The 25,157-nt window shown below is 42.5% G+C and overlaps 2 protein-coding genes across 4 annotated transcripts; both read right to left on the bottom strand.

Annotated features, from left to right (window-relative positions):
- Positions 1-5,697: 5,697 nt before the first annotated feature.
- On the bottom strand, positions 5,698-9,077 carry LOC110495673 (deleted in lymphocytic leukemia 7). The gene is made up of 2 exons (XM_036952032.1): positions 8,256-9,077; positions 5,698-6,250 (listed from the first exon to the last, which is right to left on the bottom strand). Exons 1-2 carry the CDS (start codon positions 8,544-8,546, stop codon positions 6,044-6,046), a joined length of 498 nt encoding a protein of 165 aa, XP_036807927.1. The 5' UTR covers positions 8,547-9,077; the 3' UTR covers positions 5,698-6,043.
- Positions 9,078-9,512: 435 nt separating this feature from the next.
- Positions 9,513-14,806, bottom strand: gucy1b2 (guanylate cyclase 1, soluble, beta 2). Of its 3 annotated transcripts, none has more exons than XM_021571035.2 (15): positions 14,125-14,806; positions 13,943-14,037; positions 13,359-13,519; positions 13,148-13,247; positions 12,873-13,078; positions 12,547-12,661; positions 12,330-12,433; positions 12,010-12,226; positions 11,716-11,912; positions 11,510-11,633; positions 11,191-11,339; positions 10,909-11,055; positions 10,637-10,791; positions 10,351-10,538; positions 9,513-10,171 (listed from the first exon to the last, which is right to left on the bottom strand). In XM_021571035.2, the coding sequence occupies exons 2-15, from the start codon at positions 14,007-14,009 to the stop codon at positions 9,999-10,001; spliced, it is 2,103 nt and encodes a 700-aa protein (XP_021426710.1). In that variant the 5' UTR covers positions 14,010-14,037; positions 14,125-14,806; the 3' UTR covers positions 9,513-9,998. The 3 variants fall into 3 exon arrangements, with proteins under 3 accessions (XP_021426710.1, XP_021426711.1, XP_021426713.1); XM_021571036.2 differs by having other exon boundaries at positions 12,906-13,078; XM_021571038.2 differs by lacking the exons at positions 13,943-14,037; positions 14,125-14,806 and having other exon boundaries at positions 13,143-13,247; positions 13,359-13,510.
- Positions 14,807-25,157: the final 10,351 nt, after the last annotated feature.

Genomic DNA, 25,157 nt, shown 5'->3' with positions numbered 1-25,157 from the left:
ATTCATGAGTCTAAAAACAGCTAATGAGATAAATACCGTCTATCAGTCTGCCTCAGTTTATCCTTCCCACTGCACTCTACAGAACAGGATGACATCATCACGTCTCAGACTGAGAGAACTGACATTGATTATCTCCCTGGATGGCTGCTCTTTTATTCCCCAGTCATACATTTCATTGGTTCCTTTTACAACAGTTCAACATGGTTTTCAAATCGATATGGGTGTTCTGAAGCAATTCAATGCTTATCAAAACAGAAGATGAGCCATGAGTGTATATTATAGAACTAATGTGATGAATACTGGACCTATATTGTCATAGCATTTATTCCACTCATTATATAGGATGATATCATCGCTTTGCAGACTGACTGAGTGATAAGAAAATGTATCATCTCACTGAATTTTAATCTGCTGAATGAGACAATGAGACTCTGATTGGAAAATTGGATCGTGTGACAGGCATTGTAGTGCAGAGAGTGAGTTTTCCCACAGGTGGACCGGGGTCTACTGGTGGACCGGGTCTGGTCTCCTGTGTCACAGATGTCTTTTGGGTCAGCATAGAAATCAATTATGTTGTAAGGTCACAAAGAAAATCAGGATTGCAGCAAAGGTTCATGATTGCAGCGACCTTAACGTTGCTGGATCCTTAAACACAGAGACACACATTGAGGCTTCTTGTCACGTATTCATCCGTTGACATGGAAATCTCTTGTAAGCGTATAACGTTGTCATGACAACACAGATACTAGGCTCAGTATCGGTAGGTAAGGATAGTGTTGAGAGAGCTGAGAGGTCAGAAGTGAAGTGACGAGTGATCGACTCATCATCTCGTCCCCAGTGGTGTGTTTTGTCTGTTGTGCAGTAGTAGACTAAACAAAGACTGAGACCAGCGAGTCCCTAGAGACATGGGGTGGGAGTTTGTTCAAGGCAGGGATCTGTTCTTGCAGTTGCTTTGGGAAAACAAAGTGCTATAAGAGTTCTAAAGTTTTGCTTGGCTAGCAATGGTAGTGTACTCGACTAAAAATAAGGAACTACTACTGTTAATACACTACAACAAAAGGAACCCCCCCACCCCCCAGTGAAACTTGACTCACTGATTCCCTTGTAGTCTATTCTAAATCCTCATCTAAATGTACCGTCTCTAGCTGATTCATGTCCATTAGATGTTTCCCCTCAACAGGGCCAAAGTCCTAAGCGATATAAGCATCAGCAGCATAAGCGGTTGCTCAGGGCCCCTGGGGTCTCCACTTACTATTGAATTGCATATCACCCTGCATACCACTGCTGGCTTGCTTTTGAAGCTAAGCAGGGTTGGTCCTGGTCAGTTCCTGGATTGGGAGACCAGATGCTGCTGGAAGTGGTGTTGGAGGGCCAGTAGGAGGCACTCTTTCCTCTGGTCTAAAAAAAATATCCCAATGCCCCAGGGCAGTGATTGGGGACACTGCCCTGTGTAGGTGCCGTCTTTCAGATGGGACGTTAAACGGGTGTCCTGACTCTCTGAGGTCATTAAAGATCCCATGGCACTTATCCTAAGAGATGGGGTGTTAACCCCGATGTCCTGGCTAAATTCCTAATCTGGCCCTCAAACCATCACGGTCACCTAATAATCCCCAGTTTACAATTGGCTCATTCATCCTCCTCCTCTCCCCTGTATCTATTCCCCAGGTCGTTGCTGCAAATGAGAACTTGTTCTCAGTCAACTTACCTGGTAAAATAATGGATAAATAAATAAAAAATATTCTAAGAATACTAGAATACAGCAGATGCAATTTTGAAATGTAGTTGTGCATCAGCAGTTTTTCTCTTGCTACTGTATGTCAGTCACTCCATTAGTCATGTCAGCTAACAATGATTTGAATGGTATCTGAACTTGTCGTAAGTCATGGCCGAATACCGACCGGGGACACAGGGCACGTGCCCATGGGCCCTGACCTCCAGGAGGCCCCATTCATTTTGTTAGTCATTCTCACTCAGATATCATGTTAACATGGCATAAGTCATTAAAAAAAATGTGGAATTGAAGGAAATTTGCTTTAAAACTGCAACCATTTCTTTCCACTTCATGGCAAATGGGTAGAATTGTATGAAATTTGTCATAAAAATGCTATGTTTTCTCTCCGCCCCATGGCAAATGGTTAGAATTGCATGTCATCTGTTATAAAACTGCAACATTTTCTCTACACCCATGGCAAAATGGGTAGAATTGCAAGAAATTAAATCTAAAACTTACCAAATCTCGCTTAGGGCCCACAAAAGGCTAGAGCCGGCCCTGCCCCTCAATAAGTGAAGGTGAGACTGACAGACTGATGACGTCAGGGTGTTCTGTATCTGTATGAGGTCATCATGAAACCTGGAGGCGGTTTGGGTTTTATGGATTTCTGCCCTGTCATGCTCCGTCCACTTCCATCTGACATGATCAATATCTAATGAGAATGAATGTGATTCCTTCCATCTGACATGATCAAGATCTAATGAGAATGAATGTGACTCTTTCCATCTGACATAATCCAGACCTAATGAGAATGAATGTGACTCTTTCCATTTGACATAATCCAGATCTAATGAGAATGAATGTGACTCTTTCCATCTGACATAATCCAGACCTAATGAGAATGAATGTGACTCTTTCCATTTGACATAATCCAGATCTAATGAGAATGAATGTGACTCCTTCCATCTGACATAATCCAGATCTAATGAGAATGAATGTGACTCCTTCCATTTGACATAATCCAGATCTAATGAGAATGAATGTGACTCCTTCCATTTGACCAAATCCAGATCTAATGAGAATGAATGTGACTCCTTCCTAAAAGTGTACACTGACTCTGTACTAGCCTTACTACCCTCTAGCTAGAGATAGGGAGAGAGGTGAGAGAGAGATGAAAAGAGAGCTAGATGAGAGAGAGAGATGGAAAGAGAGAGATGGAGGAAGAGAGACAGAGAGAGAGAGAAAGAGAGAGCGAGTGAGAGAGATTAGAAGAGACAGAGATGGAAAGAGATGGAGGGAGAGAGAGAGAGATGAAGAGATGGAGCCCTTTAAATTTAATTGAAAGACAACCCAATTCTGGTATTTTTTGCACTAATTGTGCAAAAAAACAGATATTTTCACATCAGCTCTTTTTCAGAGCTGATCTGATTAGTCAAAAGACCAATTAGTGAGAATTGAATTGGGTACCTTTGTGAACAGCACCTTAGAGGAGTGATGGAAGAAGGGGAGAGATGTCTGGGGGGTTGGGGTGTGCAGCTGATCAAATGACCATCTCTAGGTTATAAATCAAATCCTTATTAAGTCTCTCTGGAGGGTACACACAAGCAGGCACGTCATTTCTTTGACTGCTTCTGTGGGGTAAAGAGCAGATCCCAATCAGTCACATATTCACACATGCCAAAGTCACCCTGCTAGAATGACATCATGGACGAAAACCCACTAGTCAATTCAGTCCCCCACCCACGCATATATTTACACACACACACACACACACACACACACACACACACACACACACACACACACACACACACACACACACACACACACACACACACACACACACTCTGTGTGCAGCAACCATGGCAACCAACATCTAAGCCATGACATCACCCTTCCCACCCCAGGAGAGGAGAAGGTGACTCGTGACTTGTCTGATTTCACTCAGCTAGACGTAGAAACTCGATAACGGTACCAAAACTGTCAGGATGCTTCAACAACCCTCTATGTGGTTTACAGTGCTAACACTAAACTACCCAACCAATCAGCTGTCAGGGCCTACCTAGACCCATATCAGACCAAGGGGGGAAATTCCCTCTGACCACCACCTACCGCCAACTGTTTAGCACCTCCACAGTCCTATGCTGTTGTGGGACTGATTCTTGAACCTACAGTTTTCCCACAATGGTGAGTCACTGCATGGCTCTCCCGCTATCACACAGGTGCTGTCTGGAACCATTCAAATGGACATAGACACAGTATACACACATCACATCACTCCATACAGGTGCAGGGTTTAGAGAATATCATTTGAAAATAAAGGATCATTTTTGTAATACTCCAGAGTTGCAGTAAAGACTGGATCAGAGTTCAGAAGGCTGTCATAACCTATTAGTCAAATACATAGTGTACATAAAGACAACACACGTACACAGAACATTAACGTCATTTAGCAGACGCTCTTAATAACCAGAGCGATTAGGGTGAAGTGCCTTGCTCAAGGGCACATTGTTCACCCTGTTGATGGCTCGGGGATTCCAACCAGCAATCATTTGGTTACTGGCCCAATGCTCTTAACCACTAGGCTACCTGCCAGGCTACATTGTCTTCAATTAGCCACAACTGGTGATAAATGAAATTCAGATTACAGACGATGACTCAATGGATGAATTAATTATTGAATGAATCATCTTGCACTTTATCTAGAACTCCTAGGAAACAATGGAGACATGCTAGAGTGGAACGAGTGGGATGGGGGTCCATACATCCTGGGACAACCTCTAAAGCCAGACTGCAGACTGCTCCAGACACCCACGCACCACATGGTGGGCTCTGGCCCGAGCCCTGACTCCTGACTCAGCCGTCTAGGACCGTCTGAGACCCTGAGAACAGGATGTGTCACAAGCTTAGAGTTCTGTATGTGCCTGTGTAATGGAGTCCACCCGTGAACAGCCGACCCGGTATTAGAACTCGCGTTCACAACTATATTTGATAGGGCTGTCAACTAACTTGCTTTAATGCAGTATCTACAGTGGGGCAAAAAAAGTATTTAGTCAGCCACCAATTGTGCAAATTCTCCCACTTAAAAAGATGAGAGAGGCCTGTAATTTTCATCATAGGTACACTTCAACTATGACAGACAAAATGAGAAAAAAAATCCAGAAAATCACATTGTAGGATTGTTTATGAATTTATTTGTAAATTATGGTCTCCAGATCTCAACCCCATAGAAAATCTTTGGAGGGAGTTGAACTCCGTGTTGCCCAGCAACAGCCCCAAAACACCACTGCTCTAGAGGAGATCTGCATGGAGGAATGGGCCAAAATACCAGCAACAGTGTGTGAAAACCTTGTGAAGACTTACAGAAAACGTTTGACCTCTGTCATTGCCAACAAAGGGTATATAACAAAGTATTGAGATAAACTTTTGTTATTGACCAAATACTTATTTTCCACCATAATTTGCAAATAAATTCATTAAAAATCCTACAATGTGATTTTCTGGATTTTTTCTCTCTCATTTTGTCTGTCATAGTCCCTCTCTCCCGCTCATCTTTTTAAGGGGGAGAACTTGCACGATTGGTGGCTGACTAAATACTTTTTTGCCCCACTGTATCTACAGTGGTACTATAAAAAACCTGTCTAACTATAAAACATTTTAAAACATTTTACAACTTGTAGCCTCTTATTTCTTAAGAGCAATGCTCTTCAATCCTGGTCCTGGGATCCACAAAGTCTAAACAAGGGCTATAGGGCTTGATGTATAGTAAATGAGTTGAATCAGGTGCTTTAGTGCTGGGCTAGCACAAAATACCAAGATAATGGATTTGAACTACTTCCTTGATAAATACCGCCATCTGGTGACAACAGCTATAGTGTGCGGGCATGCCCATCCTTCTCATTCATCCACATAGCCCTTTTAGTCACGCCTTGTCTTAAAGGTCAGATCTAAACATATATCCACGGAAATGTGAAGTAACAACATCATACAACGATTCAATCAATGTTTATTACCCAATTAAACATAATTATACTTTGTAAAGGCCAACCCACCGTGGGCAGGTCTACAGTACACAACTGTTGGGAACTGGAATTACTGGTAGGTTTTTCAAACTGACAGAAACTTCAGGCCTTTAAGGAGGATTTGTATAAAACACTTTGCATAACACACATGTTTGTCCCAGTATCATTTCTTCTGACATTCCTTTTTACAAAGGAGGCCTACATAGTTGCACCTCCAATAATTTGAAATAAAATAAATTATTTAAAATGTACATTCAAGTAAACAATAGGCTATCAACCCTGAGATTAGGTAAAGTGAGATATTAGCTATTCAGATTTCAGGGAAGCTCAGATATATCTCTTCAAGCGTGCGTGATGTCTGAACGGCCACGGGATGGTTCACGTTGATGAGAGAAGACACCAGACTGTCCACCATGGCTTTTAAACAGTCCTGCAGATCTCTAAGGTCCCGGTCCTTCTGACAGTCAGAGTCCCTCACTGCCATGCGCACACAGATGTTCCTCAGCTCTATGCTTTCCTAGGTGGAGAGAGTAGAGGCACAGATAGAACAATTCCACTCAGTACCAAATATGGTGATGAGAGGAAACCCAGTGGCCGGCAGTGGGAGTAGATGGAGCGAGATGGATTTTGGCTGATGAAACCAAATCTCATACAATTTCCAAAACTAAAATCTATAACAAACAGAATGGATTGAGTTTTGTAGACTTTACACTTTGTCAAAGTTTTAAAAATGGTGTTGTTTAGGAGTGCAAGGGAGACTTGAGTTCTTGCACACGCACATTTCACAGAGTAGACATTCCCTAACGGAAATATGCAAATAAATGCTAGATTGAGCCAATAGGTTCTCACTAGCTCGTGCTTGGCTCTGTTCACCGCCTTGTTTGTTTTGCCCACTATAGTTTATTTGCTCCCATTGGAAACGACAGGCTCTGGTCTATCTTGTGTTAGTTATAAAACCTATTTGGTAGAGGCGTCCGCATACATAGGTTCGGTTTGCTCCTAGCAGAACTCGGCTAGGCGAACATCTCTGCTCGCATACTCCCGAAGACCTTTGTTTGAAAAAAATGAAAAAGCGGCAATATTACTATTGTTTGTCGCTCGTCTCATCATAGCAACAACAGAGCCAGTACAGTTCCTCAAAATAGCTTCAATTAATTAAGGTAAATCAAGAAATCTGTAACATATTGACATTTTTTTTAATGTCTATTTACATCTAGATGTTTGGTGCAGTACTTCTCTATTGAAGTAATGTGCATGAAAACTAGTCAGACTAGACTGATGGGCTCTTGCCACAGATGATTTGTTTACATCGCAGTTTAGGATAACTAATGTGGACTAATCCATATGAACATTTGTTAACTAATAAAGTAAGAGAAGCAATGTTTCCTCAAAATGTTTATTTCACTGAGCAAATTTCAACTTCCAGCTCGAGTTTACTGTGAACACTGAGGCTGTACCCGCTTTAAGTTACAGTTTCAGACAGTGTTCAAGTTGGCTACTGTGGCTATTTGATCATAATATAGGCCTACCAGTGTGGCCTACCATCAAAAACAACTCAGAAAATGCATTCCATAACATTTGAACCTGGAAATGGCTGTTCTATCATTCAGCCTACAGTAGTAGCCAATGTGTTGTGTTCAATGTAGGCCAACATTCCATGAGACCTTTGAAGAAGAAAAAAAATCTGGGTTTGACATTATCCTGTTTATCCACTTGTCCTTTAGACAAGGAGGTGACTGAAAATGTTCTTGTTGTTTGATGCAAGAAACCACTTTACAAAATGAAATGCATTATTATTACCATACCATTATTATTACAGAATCGGCTCTAGATTTGCTTTTAAATATGTCTAGAAATGTACACGTTTTGTGCTCTTGTAGGAAGCAATCACTTTGTGGCTGTGGTAACTAGTGACGACCGTTTAGAAACTCTGGTAAGAGCAGAAAAGGAATGTTGTTTGTACACTCTTTGTTTGTTCTTTCTATATTTGACATTTTGAATGGCTTTACAATACAAAACATAAAGGTTAGGATAACGTACGTGTCAGGTTAGGATTATTAACGGTTAAAGTTAAGAAAAGGGTTAGGCTTAGCTACAATTGTCAACAACTGTTGTCCCGACATAAAATAAACGGCCACAGACCAATGGCTAGCATCAATTGGTGTAACTTGATATCAAGAAACACCTATATCAGAAAACGCCCCTAATTGCGGTCTGCAATTATACCCTTCACGAAAAAAAAAAAAAAAACGTCACAAAAACGTCGTCATAATATATCCGTGAACTGTTTCGACTGGGAAGCTTTTACGTCTAGCCAACATGAGTCAGTCATAACAAATGCAGTTTCTTTTTAACATATACAAAATATTTTGATATTCATACAATATTGTTTTCTCATTCATAATCATTATTCTAATCTCTAGCCTATCAACCAAATAGAAAGATATCAAACTTTTTGTCAAATTATGCAAACCATCACTCACCAAAAAATTAGAATTTCATATAAGGGATAAAACACTCACTTTAGGGTGCAGAAATGTCCTCAGATCCTGAAACAAACTATGACTGATTTCTTCCTCGACTGTGAGTATTTGGGTTAGAATATCGATTAGCTGCGTAATGACACTTTCACGCGCCTTTTCTGCTATTGTGCGGGCCGCTGCTGACGAGTCGTGGATGGTTGTCACTTGTTTTTCTAGTCCAAGTTTACTGGGCCTACTGATCGCTGTTTGGTGAGAGCGCACATTCTGTAGCAACTTCAGTGCTTCTGTTTGGTGCTCCATGGGACTGTACTGCAACGTTGCTGTCTCCATTTGGGCCTCTCTCTGTGTCGCTGCCTGTAGCGCGATTGCACCTAGGTGCGCTTAAAAGTCACAAGAGTCTCCACCTCTCCCACTCACGCGTCAATTGTTGTGCTATCGCTGGTATTTGTGGTAATTAAAATGTTAATGACAGCCACTTTCCCAACATACACACACACACATAGACACACACACACCACATGACACTTTTTCTCAACTGTTATCTGTTTACTTTAGTCAGCGAAAAGGACCACAGGGAGTTGGAAAATTAGGAACCAGACCTAAACTAAACACGTCTAACTGTACAAGGTTTAGGCTATATAAGATCCCACATCAACACCTCCTTATGCAGATTACAGTTACTGTGTACTCATGATTAGCATCTGGAAAGGCTGAGAGGAGAGAAAGGAGATGTTCCTTGCTGTTGTCTAGCAGACCCCAAACTATAAAAAATGAAATGTAACCTTTATTTAACTAGGCAAGCCAGTTAAGAACAAATTCTTATTTACAATGACGGCCTACCCCGGCCAAACCCGGATGACGCTAGGCCAAATGTGCACCGCCCTATGGGACTCCCAATCACGCCGGATGTGATACAGCTTGGAATTGAACCAGGGACTGTAGTGACGCCACTTGCACTGAGCCTTAGACCGCTGTGCCACTCGGGATCCCAAAATGACAGCATCTCTATTCAATAGATCCGTCTCTCTGCTATCTTTCTGCTATCGAATACAAGCCTGGGGGGCATGTATTAGCTATGGCAGAGTTCTGGTGTTGACAGCAGCTGCACGTGAAGCTTGTCTTTTCTATAATGGCTGCTACCTTTCCTCGTCTCTTATTTCATTTACACTCATTTGAAGGCTCAGGAAAGTGCTAATGAGGGAAAGGCAATGATGCACCGACAAGGTGTCCCCACCCCATGGCAACCCCAGGTGTCCCCACCCCATGGCAACCCCAGGTGTCCCCACCCCATGGCAACCCCAGGTGTCACCACCCCATGGCAAACCCAGGTGTCCCCCAGCAGGCGGCAGTCACCACAACAACACAGAGCTCATCCAGGAGTCTCCCACAGATTGAATCAACCTAGTTAGAATATCTAAAGATCATCATGTTAATGTGGTTACAATGTTGCATCAACGTGGAGACCATTGGATCATCAACAAAAATTTGAGATACCGATTTATTACTTTCTGTCTACAGTATTTATAAAACTTCCCACTGGGCACACAGTGGTTGAATCAACGTTGTTTCCACGTCATTTCAATGAAATTACATTGAACCAGCATTGAATAGACATTGAATTGACATCTGTGCCCAGTGGGTTAGCAAGCATGTGTAGAAACATTGTTGATTCTTTGGAAACTGTCAGAACTAGCATGCCTTTGTGGAGTTCAACATTTCATTTCCTAAATGGTCTCAGATTTTCAAATGATATGCTTCCAAATGGAGTCCAACTCCACATACTTAGAGCAGTCGGCAGAATCGTGAGTTCACGTCGTTGAGGTGGCCCTTTTGAAAAGGTGTAGTGTCTCCCAGAAAAGGTGTGTCTTCGTTGGTGAGGTCACCCGAAGAAGAAGCAGATGCCATGGTTTGGCCATTCGTTTCTTCCTTTCTCACACTGTCTGGTTCTTCTGTGTCTAAATGGGACAAGAAAACCTCCTTTATCTGCCTGTATCGTATGAAAATTAATCTTTCATATCTTCTGATATGTAATGAAGGCTGTATAACTCGTCCAATAATAAACACATTTTGTTGTTTAATAACCTTTTTTTTCTCCCTACTAGCTAGCAATTTGAACAAACCCAAATTGCCTAACCTCTCTCGCTCTCTCCCGCCCCCTGCTGGTTGTCTCTGTACACGCAGGGCTCTCCTGTCCCTCTGGCCATGATGGTGTCCTCAGACACACACAGGTTCTGCAGCAGGAAGTAGGTGGTCATCAGGCCTTTCCCCTTCACCTGGATCTCTCCTCTTTCCAGGATGTCAAAGCCCTTATCTTCCAGCGCACTGCAGATAGGTATAGTTAGAGAGAATCAGAACCATTAGAACTAAGTTCTTCGGCCAACTATATTGGCAAATCTGAATGGGAGCCATGTTGGCACTACCTGTATGTGAAGGGGCTGAGGTGTATGTGGTCAGGCACTCCGTGACTCTCCATGCGGGAGGCAGTGTTGACCGTATCTCCAAACAGGCAGTATCGAGGCATCTTGTCCCCTACCACACCAGCCAGCACTGGACCTGTGTGCAGACCCACCCGAATCTAGCACACGCACACCACACACACACACACACACACACACACACACACACACAGTCACTTTAAATCACAATTCCATAGCTTCATTAAAGAACAGCTCATTTTGGACTATAAAGTCACCTGGATGGGTTGCCCAGTGATAGGGTTGGTCACCTCCCGGGCAGCGATACGCATACCCAGGGCAAAGTTGGCCACCCGCTCTGCATGACTGTCAGCTGGAATGGGAACCCCACCCACCACCATGTAGGCGTCTCCAATAGTCTCCACCTGGAAGAGCCGAGGCATTCATAGCACTCATTGAAAGGTTGGCTGCATCTCAAGAATTGTCCTTCCCTTATCTCCTCTCCTTCATTCAACCTTTCATTTACCCCTTCATGTACCTCTCTCCTTCTCTCTGTATACCTTGTACACGTCATGGACGCTGGTAAGGCGGTCGAACTTGGAGTACATAGAGTTGAGCATGTTGACGATCTGGATGGGCTCGCAGGCAGCACAGATATTGGTGAAGGTGACCACATCACTGAACAGGATGGTGCACACCTGGAACTCACCTGAAATAGAGGGAGAAAGGGGAAGCAGAGATGTTTGTAACGGCCACACTTTTCATCACACAGGTCTTCTAGCTCATTTGAACAGTAGAACAAAATGAAAGGCAGCAGATATGCTGGCCCTGTCTGGAGGACCAGGTAGATATGGAATTAGGCAGACATTGCCATCGTACCTGCTTCCACCCTCTTGCCCTCCTTCAGCTGGTTGGCTACGTGGCGAGGCAACATGGCGTAGAGCAGAGTCTCCGTCTTCTTCTTCTCCGCCTCGAGGTGACGTGAGAGGATCCTCAGCTCCTCCTATGAAATTAAAACATGATAGACAAAGAGGATGAGAAAACAGTGAGATGAGAAACAGACAAAGAAGGAGAGATGTATGTGCCTTTTTGCGCTCCAGCTGATTGGACAGCTCCATCTCGGCCAGACGCTGTTGGTTAAGCAGGATGAGGTCCCGGGTGGTGTCGTGCTGTGCGATGTCGGAGATGTGCAGACCCCTCTCCTCCAACTCCTGCAGGCTGCGCAGCTTCGGGGAGCACAGGTACACCATACAGCCCAGAGACTCCATCCACACCATCTGACCTGGGTACAGGGGAGTTATTCAGTGATACCATGGACACAATGCAGAGTCAACCTGCATAATCAGACATCGGATCCGAGAAGGGGAGTTTGACTGAACCTCTGAGTTTGAGCATGGACTGATGCTGAGAGGCCAGAGGCACCATCTCCCGTCTGGTCTTCAGGACAAACTGGCTGTTGATGAACTTCCTGATGCTCTCGATGTTGAAGGTCACCTGCGGATGGACAATGCTGAAGTACTCATCCAGACGGCTGTCCATCGTCTGCAGCCCAGGGACAAACTTCTGGATGTTAATCCCAGTCTGCTTCACCTTGAGCTGGGCACACATAGAGAAGAGTACTGGTAACAATGTACCAATAGGACTAATAGCTGCTTAATTATTGTTTTGCATAAACTTAGAAAGATACAAGTTGCCTTACCTGTTTATCAAAGACAATGTGGAAAGGGAAGGCATTGCAGAATGCTTGTTCCTCCATCCACAGCTTATCTGGGTAGCAGGGTGTGAACGACTTCAGAAGGTTCTCTGTGGCGGGGGCACAGAAGAATCGTTCTCATTAGATGTTCTCATATCTACATGAAAGCGTCCAACAAACTTTGCTTTTGGAGTGAACACTTCAAGTAGAGAAAGAGCCCGACCTTTTCCAAACATGACAACGCTCCTAACCATATCCCAGCGTGATCTTTTCCCAGCAGGGCAGTGGGGCAGACTGGCACACCTGGCTCTCATCCTCTCCAATGCCTCTGCCTGATGCTGTTACCAGACCAGAGGAATACACCAGAGATCTCACAATAAACCCATAGAGGCCACAGTGTCTGCTGGGTGTAGACTACTTTACTCTTATTTTTTTTACCCTCTAGACCTCATTCTACTTTCATTCCATTATAAACATCTAATACTTAAACACTGCTACTTGACTCTTGTTTTGAATCATGACAAATTTAAATAAAAATAAACTTCTCACCCTCCTATCAATCTCCTCATCCTCCTTGGTTACCTCCTTCTTTTCTCTTTGGGGCCGGAAATCCCTCTTTGATCCTCGGCTCCTCTGAGAGACCAGGAAGACCACATGCTCTTTCTTCCCTGTGCGCTCGTCCTCCTCTGATTGGTTAAGGATGGTCATGCTCACTTCGCTGTCAAAGAAGTCTTTGGCCACCGCCTCAATGATGCCTGCACAGAGAGAAAAGAGATAACCTCCTTAGATTAACGGTACACTTTAGGTATGGATGATTACCGTACCTGGCACAATGTGATATAGGCCTTTCCTGTCCGAGTAGTAATGAAGCAACATCCTCCCATCATCGTTCTTCTCCACACGGAACGAGGGAGCGTTCATCTCCTGGAAGAAGGATATTTATTGCCTACATCACCTTTTTTTAAATATCTGGGCTCTAATGGATTTAAATATGTAGTAGTTGATCCATTGTAGAGGCCGTAAAGAGAAGGTCACCTGGTAGGAGAGAGCCAGGTAGCTGTGAAGGGCATCCAGGTTCTCAATGAATTCCACCAGGTTCCCCCCTAGCGTACGCAGCATGGTGTCGTACCCCGCCATCTTACAGAAGCTGAAGAAGTACTCCCCGAAAAGCTTCAGCACCACCTCAGAAGGCATGTCTGTGGCCACAACACCACCACATCATCATCATTGTCATCACTATATCATCACCAACTGTCAAACTAAATGGTGCCTATCTCTCCCCTTAGTTTGGGACTGTAGACTGTCCCGTAATTCTAACCCTGACACCGTGTCATGTCCACAGGCTCTGGGGTGACCCCTCGGGTACAGGACACCTGGGCCACACTTGGGTCACCTGTGCCACACCTGGAGGGCCTCAGCAGGGACATTGTTAACACCTGACCTCACCTGGAGGGCCTCAGCAGGGACGTTGTTAACACCTGGCCAAACACACCCCCTTCCCCGAGGAGGTAGACACTCCTAACCACTGATATAAGGGTATCAAAAACACTGACCTGTGTTTCTGGTTCAAGATTAAACACTGTTATAGAATTGTAAAGAACGTAGAGACTGGTACTTACCCAGCATAGTACATGCTTCCTGCACCAGACGCAGAGTTATGACATCATCGTATATCTCATAAGTCATGAACGTGTCCTGGACCTCTGCCAGGGTCCTGAAGAGATAGAGAGAATTGGCATACTCATGTCCTGAATCGTTTCAAATTTACATCAATAGTTACTTAGTACACAAAATACCAGACCTCAGTTTCTCCCATGTTTCTTCACCAAATTTCTCAATTACCAGAGATTTCAGACAGGTGTTTATGAATCCGTACTGCGAACACAAACAGCGAAGAAGAAGAGAGCGATATGAGATATCATAGTTGTCTAAAGCAAAACTAGAATGACTTGATGTTAAAATCAACAGACATACTCACCATCTCTCTGGTATCTCTCTGTCCTCGTCCTCCTGGTTTGTACTCTCTATGTACAGAACCCCTAACTCCTCTCTCTCTCTCTCTCACACACACACACACACACACACACACACACACACACACACAAACACACACGATTACACTGCCACCATATGGTGAGAATTAGACATTACATGGCATCCAGTCCCATCTTCTTGTTGCATGAATCCTATCTTCAATTCTTCCAATTATTTTATTATTCTCAATGTGTATTCTTTCTCTTGGTAGTTGATCAAATCAGTAGAGGCTGCTGAGGGGAGGACAGCTCATAATAATGTCTGGAACTGAGTGAATGGAATGACATCAAACACATGGAAACCACACGTTTGATGTATTTGATACCATTCTGCCTATTTCTGCTCCAGCAATTACCACAAGCCTGTCTTCCCCAATTAAGGTGCCACCAACCTCCTGTGGATACAATATACACTGAGTGTACAACATATTACATAAAATGATCAAGTGAATCCAGGTGAAAGCTATGTTCTTTTCTTGACGTAATCTGTTAAATCCACTTCAATCAGTGTAGATGAAGGGGAGGAGACAGGTTAAAGAAGGATTTTTAAGCCTTGAGATAATTGAGACATGGATTGTGCATGTGTGCAAGACAAAAGATGTAAGTGCCTTTGAACGGGAGATGGTAGTAGGTGCCAGGCACACTGGTTTGTGTCATGATCTGCAACGATGCAGGGTTTTTCACGCCCAAAAGTTTACCATCTGTATCAGGAATGGTCCACTACCAGAAGGACATCCACCCAACTTAACCCAACTGTGGTAAGTATGAAGTCAACATGGGCCAGCATCCATGTAGAACGCTTTCGACACCTTGTAGAGTCCATACCCCGACAAATTGAGGCTGTTCTGAAGGCAAAAGGGGGTGCAACTCAATAGTATGTGTTCCTAATGTTTTGTAGGTCTGTATATCAGTAGTATAGAACACACACAGTTGCCTGAACTGTTATTGGTTGGAAGTCCTTGTCCATCGTCCTAAAATAGTGTCCAGGTCAATGTTACAGGCTGCATGTGAGATTAAGGGTTAACAGCCTCATTAGGAATTTGGTCTATTTTAAGTAAATAACTGCATTTCAGTCTTTGGATGCAAAAGGAAGCTATTTTATTTTTCTAATATATTATGACTTGACATAGTCTGCAAAAACCATAAACAGTTTAGACGTCTGTCTTTTCCGAGCGTTTCCATGACTGAACACACAGATTAGGCCCTGCATTTTGTAGTGTCAATATCAACTACACTGTTGTGTTTTGAATCCCAACGCTTTCAAATAAACAATTATGATTGCGCTGCCTATGCTTTCCCACGAGCTATAAATGCTGTTGTTCCCCCAATACATTTTTACAAGTGTCACAACACATCACGTGTAACACAAGACAAGACAAAACAAGACAAGACACTAAATTGTAAAAACTTCCTACTTCCTGGTGTGCTTTCCAAAAAACATATGGCTCCCTAAAATAAAGTGTGAACTGACGCAAAGTTACTTTGATCGTTGCTGTAAAAGGTGGATTAGTGCTCAGGATCAAAGTAACGTTCATGTTCAGTTTGTCGGGAAATTTCCAGACCCCTCAAGGAGGGTCAAATGTCAAGGTGATTTGGAATCAAACAAACATTGATTTTTAGTGAACCAACTCCTTTTTTTAAACTAACATAAAATTGCTCTGACATTACGTCACAGCAATTTTCATTTTACAATGATCATAACAGTTGGCAGTATTTCCTGTTCGTCTTTAATTCAATGTACTTTTCCAAAAGAAATCCCCTCCTTCAGTAAAGTGCTTATGCGCGGTGTGTAACCAGAGACAGTAGAGAAATCCTTCCCAGACCATCTCTGGTGTAACTCCAGGAAGTGAAGAACCAATAGCCTACAGCTGATTCAAGTGCAGCATTGCCAAAGGTGAAGCAGGTAAGACCTTGAACGTTTATTTCTTTAAATACTGAGTTTGTACGATCGACAACAAATCACAGCCATTCTCAACGCTTTTTGTGTTATATGGGTTTTGTAATCAGCGTGAGTCATTTGACATGGAGGGCAACGCAATGACAATGGTGTAACTGATAAGGTAGAGATACTAAAACACGGCGAAAATACAGTTTAGAGCATGGAGGCTTTTCAGTTGTAATTCGAGTAACACTTCAACTACAGCAGAACATACGGTATAAACTTATACTATATTTACTGTCTTGTTCTACACAGGGATGTTGTGTGAAAGCGCACTCTGGGGCATGGATCACCATGAAGACTTGGCGAGAGAACTCACTCCTGCTCACGCGTCCCTATCAGAGCCAACGTCAGACCGGGGTAGTTTCTACCCTCATCTCTCCGAATGCGCCAACATCGAGGTTGATGGCAGGGAAAATATGGAAAACCATACAATGAAAGAGGCGGTGAAACATAGATCGGCTCATCAAGAAAATGGACTGGTCCCAGGAGACCAACTAGTGAGGAATATGGCATCACCCCATTCTACAGAGCGATTTGGACCAACAGGGAGAGGGAAGTCATCGGGAGCCGGACGGACACTGGTACCCTGTCAGATTTCATCTCCCAAGTCTCTCGCAGAGTCGCACTAAAAACTATGTAGTGTAAAGCTTGCCTCTTCATTCTCCATGGACATATTTAACAGTGGCTTATGGAACAATGTTATTTATTTTGTATGTCATTTCACTATCCTTCATAACCTATGCTTTTTCGCTGACACGGTCGCCAGTTGTACGGTGTTTCCTCCGACACAATGGTGGGGCTGGCTTTCGGCGAGCAGTGTGTCAAGTAGCAGTGTGGCTTGTCAGGGTCGTGTTTCGGAGGACGCATAACTTTCGACCTTCGCCTCTCAGGAGTAGGTACGGGAGTTGTAGCGATGCGACAAGACTGTAACTACCAATTGGATATCACGAACATGTGGAGAACAAGTGGTAAAAAGTACAAAAAAAATTACAATAACCTGCGCTTGACATCCTGTTCAACCCTTCCTGTGAATTAAATAGCCCTATAGGCCTATTGCTTATTGCATTTGTTTGATTGAAGGATGTTCATTTATTGACTAAATGTGCAGTGTTTATACATTGTTCCTTCAACTATTTATTATTGATGGAGACGAAGCCAGCCTTAAAATTCACCATCACTGGAACACTGTAACAGAATGGCATGGAATGAATCCTGTACTCTATTCTGTGTTGATGTTATTAACCAATAGGGATAGAATAGGCCTGCACTTGTTTCTTATCATTATTCCTTTCCATTCAATGTAGGTCCATTCCAGATAGTGAAGATAGATATTTAGGTCTATGAAATATCTATCTAGGTCTATGAAAATACTGTAGATGTTAGTTACCATAACTGCCCTCAGATCCAGGTTCATAAGGAAGCACTTACGAGAGTAAAATGTAGTTGTACATTTATGTTCAGTCATTTTACTTAGAAACAGAACACCATATTTTGCTAAAATTTTCTGAAAGTAGCTGTTGTCACTCCACCAGAAAACAAGTCTCGACTATTCAATGATTACTACCATTCATATGGGCACAACATACAGTGCCTTCAGAAACTATTCATAGCCCTTGACTTATTTCCCATTTTGTTGTATTTCTATTTATTAGGGATCCCCATTAGCTGCTGTACTTTAAAGGGCCAGCCCTGCTGCCCTGTTCTGAGCCAACTGTCATTTTCACCTGACCACACGACTAAACAGTAGTCTAGGTGCGCCAAAACTAGAGCCTGTAGGACCTGCCTTGATGATAGTGTTGTTAAGAAGGCAGAGCAGTGCTTTATTATGGACAGACTTCTCCCCATTTTAGCTACTGTTGTAAACTGTTTTGACCATGACAGTTTACAATCCAGGGTTACTCCAAGCAGTTTAGTCACCTCAACTTGCTCAATTTCCACATTACTCATTACAAGACGTAGTTGAGGTTTAAGGTTTAGTGAATGATTTGTTCCAAATACAATGCTTTTAGTTTTAGAAATATTTAGGACTAGCTTATTCCTTGCTACAAATTTTAAAACTAACTGCAGCTCTTTGTTAAGTGTTGCAGTCATTTCAGTTGCTGTAGTAGCTGACGTGTATAGTGTTGAGTCATCCGCATACATAGACACACTGGCCTTACTCAAAGCCAGTGGCATGTCGTTAGTAAAGATTGAAAAAAGCAAGGGGCCTAAACAGCTACCCCGTGGAATTCATGATTCTACCTTGATTGTGCTTGAGAGGCTTCCATTAAAGAACACCCTCTGTGTTCTGTTAGACAAGTAACTCTTTATCCACATTATAGCAGGGGGTGTAAAGCCATAACACATACGCTTTTCCAGCAGCAGACTCAAAAGCTGCACTGAAGTCTAACAAGACAGCCCCCACGATCATTTTATCATCAATTTCTTTCAGCCAATCATCAGTAATTTGTGTAAGCAATGTGCTTGTTGAGTGTCCTTCCCTATAAGTGTGCTGAAAGTCTGCTGTCAAAGTCTGTTGCCTGAATTCAAAATTGATTAAATATATTTATATAATGACAAAGTGAAAACATGTTTTTAGAAATTCTTGAAAATTAAGTACAGAAATATCTAATTCACGTAAGTATTCACATCCTTGAGTCACCTTTGGCAGTGATTACAACTGTGAGTCTTTCTGGGTAAGTGTCAAATAGCTTTGCACACCTGGATTGTACAGTATTTGCCCATTATATTTTTTTTAATTCTTCAAGCTCTGTCAAGTTGGTTGTTGATCATTGTTAGACAGCCATTTTCAAGTCTTGCCATAGATTTTCAAGCCGATTTTAAGTCAAAACTGTAATTAGGCCACTTAGGATCATTCAATGTCATCTTGGTAAGCAACTCCAGCGTATATTTGGCCTTGTGTTTTAGGTTATCCATAAAACCATGCATGAAAATATGAAGATAATACTAAGTGGTGTGTTGTGTTGGATTTGCCCAAACATAACGCTTTGTATTCAAGACATAAAGTTAATGTATTTGCCACATTTTTTGCAGTTGTACTTTTTTGCCTTATTGCAAACAGGATGCATGTTTTGGAATATTTTTATTCTGTAATGGCTTCCATCTTTTCATTCTGTCATTTGGGTTAGTAGTGTAGAGTAACTACAATGTTGTTGATCCATTCTCAGATTTCTCCTATCACAGCCATTGAACTCTGTAACTACAGTGCCTTGCGAAAGTATTCGGCCCCCTTGAACTTTGCGACCTTTTGCCACATTTCAGGCTTCAAACATAAAGATATAAAACTGTATTTTTTTGTGAAGAATCAACAACAAGTGGGACACAATCATGAAGTGGAACGACATTTATTGGATATTTTAAACTTTTTTAACAAATCAAAAACTGAAAAATTGGGCGTGCAAAATTATTCAGCCCCTTTACTTTCAGTGCAGCAAACTCTCTCCAGAAGTTCAGTGAGGATCTCTGAATGATCCAATGTTGACCTAAATGACTAATGATGATAAATACAATCCACCTGTGTGTAATCAAGTCTCCGTATAATTGCACCTGCACTGTGATAGTCTCAGAGGTCTGTTAAAAGCACAGAGAGCATCAGGAAGAACAAGGAACACACCAGGCAGGTCCGAGATACTGTTGTGAAGAAGTTTAAAGCAGGATTTGGATACAAAAAGATTTCCCAAGCTTTAAACATCCCAAGGAGCACTGTGCAAGCGATAAAATTTAAATGGAAGGAGTATCAGACCACTGCAAATCTACCAAGACCTGGCCGTCCCTCTAAACTTTCAGCTCATACAAGGAGAAGACTGATCAGAGATGCAGCCAAGAGGCCCATGATCACTCTGGATGAACTGCAGAGATCTACAGCTGAGGTGGGAGACTCTGTCCATAGGACAACAATCAGTTGTATATTTCACAAATCTGGCCTTTATGGAAGAGTGGCAATAAGAAAGCCATTTCTTAAAGATATCCATAAAAAGTGTCGTTTAAAGTTTGCCACAAGCCACCTGGGAGACACACCAAACATGTGGAAGAAGGTGCTCTGGTCAGATGAAACCAAAATTGAACTTTTTGGCAACAATGCAAAACGTTATGTTTGGCGTAAAAGCAACACAGCTCATCACCCTGAACACACCATCCCCACTGTCAAACATGGTGGTGGCAGCATCATGGTTTGGGCCTGCTTTTCTTCAGCAGGGACAGGGAAGATGGTTAAAATTGATGGGAAGATGGATGGAGCCAAATACAGGACCATTCTGGAAGAAAACCTGATGGAGTCTGCAAAATACCTGAAACTGGGACGGAGATTTGTCTTCCAACAAGACAATGATCCAAAATATAAAGCAAAATCTACAATGGAATGGTTCAAAAATAAACATATCCAGGTGTTAGAATGGCCAAGTCAAAGTCCAGACCTGAATCCAATCGAGAATCTGTGGAAAGAACTGAAAACTGCTGTTCACAAATGCTCTCCATCCAACCTCACTGAGCTCGAGCTGTTTTGCAAGGAGGAATGGGAAAAAATGTCAGTCTCTCGATGTGCAAAACTGATAGAGACATACCCCAAGCGACTTACAGCTGTAATCGCAGCAAAAGGTGGCGCTACAAAGTATTAACTTAAGGGGGCTGAATAATTTTGCACGCCCAATTTTTCAGTTTTTGATTTGTTAAAAAAGTTTGAAATATCCAATAAATGTCGTTCCACTTCATGATTGTGTCCCACTTGTTGTTGATTCTTCACAAAAAAATACAGTTTTATATCTTTATGTTTGAAGCCTGAAATGTGGCAAAAGGTCGCAAAGTTCAAGGGGGCCGAATACTTTCGCAAGGCACTGTATTTTAATGTCACCATTAGCCTCATGGTCAGATCACTGAGAGATTTCTTTCCTCTCTGGCAACTGAGTTAGAAAGGAGTCCTGTATATTTGCAGTGACTGGATGTATTGATACAGCATCCAAAGTGTAATTAATAACTTCACCATGCTCAAAGGGATATTCAATGTCTGCTTTTTTAAATTTTTACCAATCTACCAATAGGTCAAATCAAATCCAATCAAGCTTTATTTATACAGCACATTTCAGACATGGAATGCAATGCAATGTGCTTTACAGGTAAAAAAAAAAAATAATGACACCCAACTGAACAACCAAAAAGAACCCTAAGGAAAAGCAAAGCTAAAAATATATATTTTAAATATGTCCACAGTTTTGCCCCCCCTCAGGTTCTCTGGCAGGCTATTCCAGTGGCTTGGGGCATAATAACTAAAGGCTGTCTCTCCATGCATCTTAGTCCAAGGATTTGGGATAGTTAAAAGGCCAGTGAAAGAGGACCTGAGGGACCAACTGGGTAAATAACTTAACAGCATGTCTGACATGTATTGGGGTGCACAACCGTGGATTGATTTAAAAACCACTGGAAGAATCTTAAAATGTACCCTAAAACTCACAGGCAGCCAGTGCAGAGACCTTAAAACCGGTGATATGTGTTCTCTCCATCTGGTCTTTGTCAGTACCCATGCTGTAGCATTCTGTATGTTTTGCAGTTGGCCAATGGCTTTTTTGGGTAGACCAGACAGAAGAGCATGAATTAAAATGTGCGACTAGATTCTCTCTTTGTGATTTGGCTCCAACAATAAGTACCTTGATCTTATGATGATTTAGCTGGAGGACGTTGTGAGCTATCCAAGTATTTAATCACTAATACAGTCTAATAATTTATCCTTGGAGCTAAAATCCTTTTGTGACACACAAAATAAAGTTGCATATCATCTGCGTAGCAGTGGAAATCAATGCTGTGCTTTCTGATAATGCTGCCAAGGGGTAACATATATAAACTGAACAGTACCGGACCCAAAATCAAACCATGTGGAAGGCACATGTGATATGAATTTTTATGTTACAAAAAAACACTTGACTGGTTAAATAGATCCTAAAACAATTTAGAACTGGACCGGAGAAGCCAACCCACCTCTCTAGTCTTTCCAGAAGAACATCATGGTCAACAGTGTCAAATGCAGCACCTTATTCTAAGAGTACAAGGACAGAAAGTTGTTTGGCATCTGTGTTGGCTCTCAGATCATTTACCACTTTAACTAAGACTGTCTCTGTGCTGTGGTGGGCATAAAAACACAGATTAGAATTGTTCAAAAATACAGTTGGCACTTAAAAAAGCATTTAGCTGTTCGAACACTAATTTCACCAGAATTTTGCTTAAGAATGGAAAGTTGGAGATTTGCCCCAAAATTGCTAAGAGTTGAATAATAGACAACTTTTCTTCAGAAGGGGTTTCACCCTAACAGTTTTTAGTGCAGTGGGGAAAGTGCCTGTGAACAGGGAGTGATTAACTATAGCTTGCACTTCTTCAGATATGCAATTGAAAACGGTTGTGAAGAAGGTGGTGGGGATAGGATCGAGAAGGCAGGTAGAAGGCTTAAGTTGTGATATCACTTTCCTGAGCATGTCTGTGTCAACCAGGGAAAATAAATCCATAGTGCCTTTGCTTGGTAGGCTAGGGCACGTCATCAAACTTCTAATCAGATCTTGCTTGACTGATACCAAGCCTAATGTTATCTAATCTTATCTCTGAAATACGCTGCAAACTCATTACATTTGGATGTGGAGGAAAGTGCTGCTCTTATTGAAGTCTCCCCCCGGACTACAGCTTTTCATGCTCTATCAGAAAAGGAAAAAGTGGAGGGGGACAGCCTCTATTTTCAGTAATGCTCTCAGCTGCTCTTATTGAAGTCTCCCCCCGGACTACAGCTTTTCATGCTCTATCAGTAAAGGAAAAAGTGGAGGGGGACAGCCTCTATTTTCAGTAATGCTCTCAGCTGCTCTTATTGAAGTCTCCCCCCGGACTACAGCTTTTCATGCTCTATCAGAAAAGGAAAAAGTGGAGGGGGACAGCCTCTATTTTCAGTAATGCTCTCAGCTGTAAGGACTTTTCGTTTGGCGACTTTGGGTTTTTTGAGCATCATGCTATACTGTTTAAATGTCAGCCACCATTGCTGGCCATAAGACTCAATAGGCCACCAAAGCACTGCCCCACTTTCTTTACTGATTTATCTGAACTCTTGTCTATTGGTCTTGAGAACTATGATAAAATCAATCAATTTTTTATTTTACCTTTATTTAACTAGGCAAGTCAGTTAAGAACAAATTCTTATTTTCAATGACAGCCTAGGAACAGTGTTCAGGGGCAGAACTTGGATGGGCTTACTCTGTGTGTAATAATATTGTTTAACATGATTTGTAAGAGACTGCATCTCAGTGCTAGAGGCGTCACTACATACACCCTGGTTCGAATGCAAGCTGTATCACAACCGGCCGTGATTGGGAGTCCCATAGGGCGGTGCACAATTGGCCGCACTGTCTGGGTTTGGCCGGTGTAGGCCATCATTGTAAATAAGAATTAGTTCTTAGCTGACTTGCCTAGTTAAATAAAACATACAATTATCTGTTTGGTCCCTCAGTCAAGCATTGAATTTTAAACACAGATTCAACCACAAAGACCAGGGAAGTTTTCCAATGCCTCGCAAAGAAGGGCACCTGGCCACTCTTCATCTATCAGCGAATATCTGTGGACCGACCAAGGTCCACTGTCACCCAGGAGCCTGTGTCCATGACATCGACTCCCTCCTGCCCACGGTTCTGGCCAACTACTCCAATATTGACACCATCGTCACTCACATAGGTTTTAACGACCTGGTAGTGCTCCAGTTCTCCTTGTCAGAATAAGCAACAGAGGACTTGGAAATCATATCATCCTTGGAAATCATCCTGCAGAAAAGGCACTATGGTTATTGTGAGTAACCTAACTGATGTTCCTTTAACTCTGCCTTCTAGTGAGTTGATACAAACTGTTATCTGATAAAATGTGGTTGTAATGTTAATAATTTGTTTTTTATTCCATTGGTCACCTCGAGGCAGGTGGCATGGTAGCCTAGTGGTTAGAGCGTTGGGGAGATTAGTACCTTGTCAGCTCGGGGGTTTGAACTTGCAACCTTCTGGTTACTAGTCCAACGCTCTAACCACTAGGCTACCCTGCCGCCCCAATGCCATCTGCCTCGAGGTGACCAATGGAATAAAAAACAAATTATTAACATTACAACCACGTTTTATCAGAATGGTAGGAGATAACAGTTTGTATCAACTCACTAGAAGGCGGAGTTAAAGGAACATCAATTAGGTTACTCACAATAACCATTGTGCCTTTTCTGCAGGAGTTGATATGATTTCCAAGTCCTCTGTTGCTTATTCTGACATGGAGAACTGGAGCACTACCAGGTCGTTAAAACCTATGTGAGTGACGATGGTGTCAATATTGGAGTAGTTGGCCAGAACCGTGGGCAGGAGGGAGTCGATGTCATGGACACAGGCTCCTGGGTGACAGTGGACCTTGGTCGGTCCACAGATACTCGCTGATAGATGAAGAGTGGCCAGGTGCCCTTCTTTGCGAGCCATTGGAAACTTCCCTGGTCTTTGTGGTTGAATCTGTGTTTAAAATTCAATGCTTGACTGAGGGACCAAACAGATAATTGTATGTTTTATTTAACTAGGCAAGTCAGCTAAGAACTAATTCTTATTTACAATGATGGCCTACACCGGCCAAACCCAGACAGCTCGGCCAATTGTGCACCGCCCTATGGGACTCCCAATCACGGCCGGTTGTGATACAGCTTGCATTCGAACCAGGGTGTATGTAGTGACGCCTCTAGCACTGAGATGCAGTGTCTTAAAAATCATGTTAAACAATATTATTACACACAGAGTAAGCCCATCCAAGTTATTATGTGACTTGTTAAGCACATTTTTACTCCTGAAATTATTTAGGCTTGCCATAACAAAGATGATGAATACTTAT

This window comes from Oncorhynchus mykiss, chromosome 18 (genome assembly GCF_013265735.2).
Source record: "Oncorhynchus mykiss isolate Arlee chromosome 18, USDA_OmykA_1.1, whole genome shotgun sequence".
NCBI lineage: Eukaryota > Metazoa > Chordata > Actinopteri > Salmoniformes > Salmonidae > Oncorhynchus > Oncorhynchus mykiss.
This window is presented reverse-complemented; position numbering and strand designations above follow the sequence as displayed.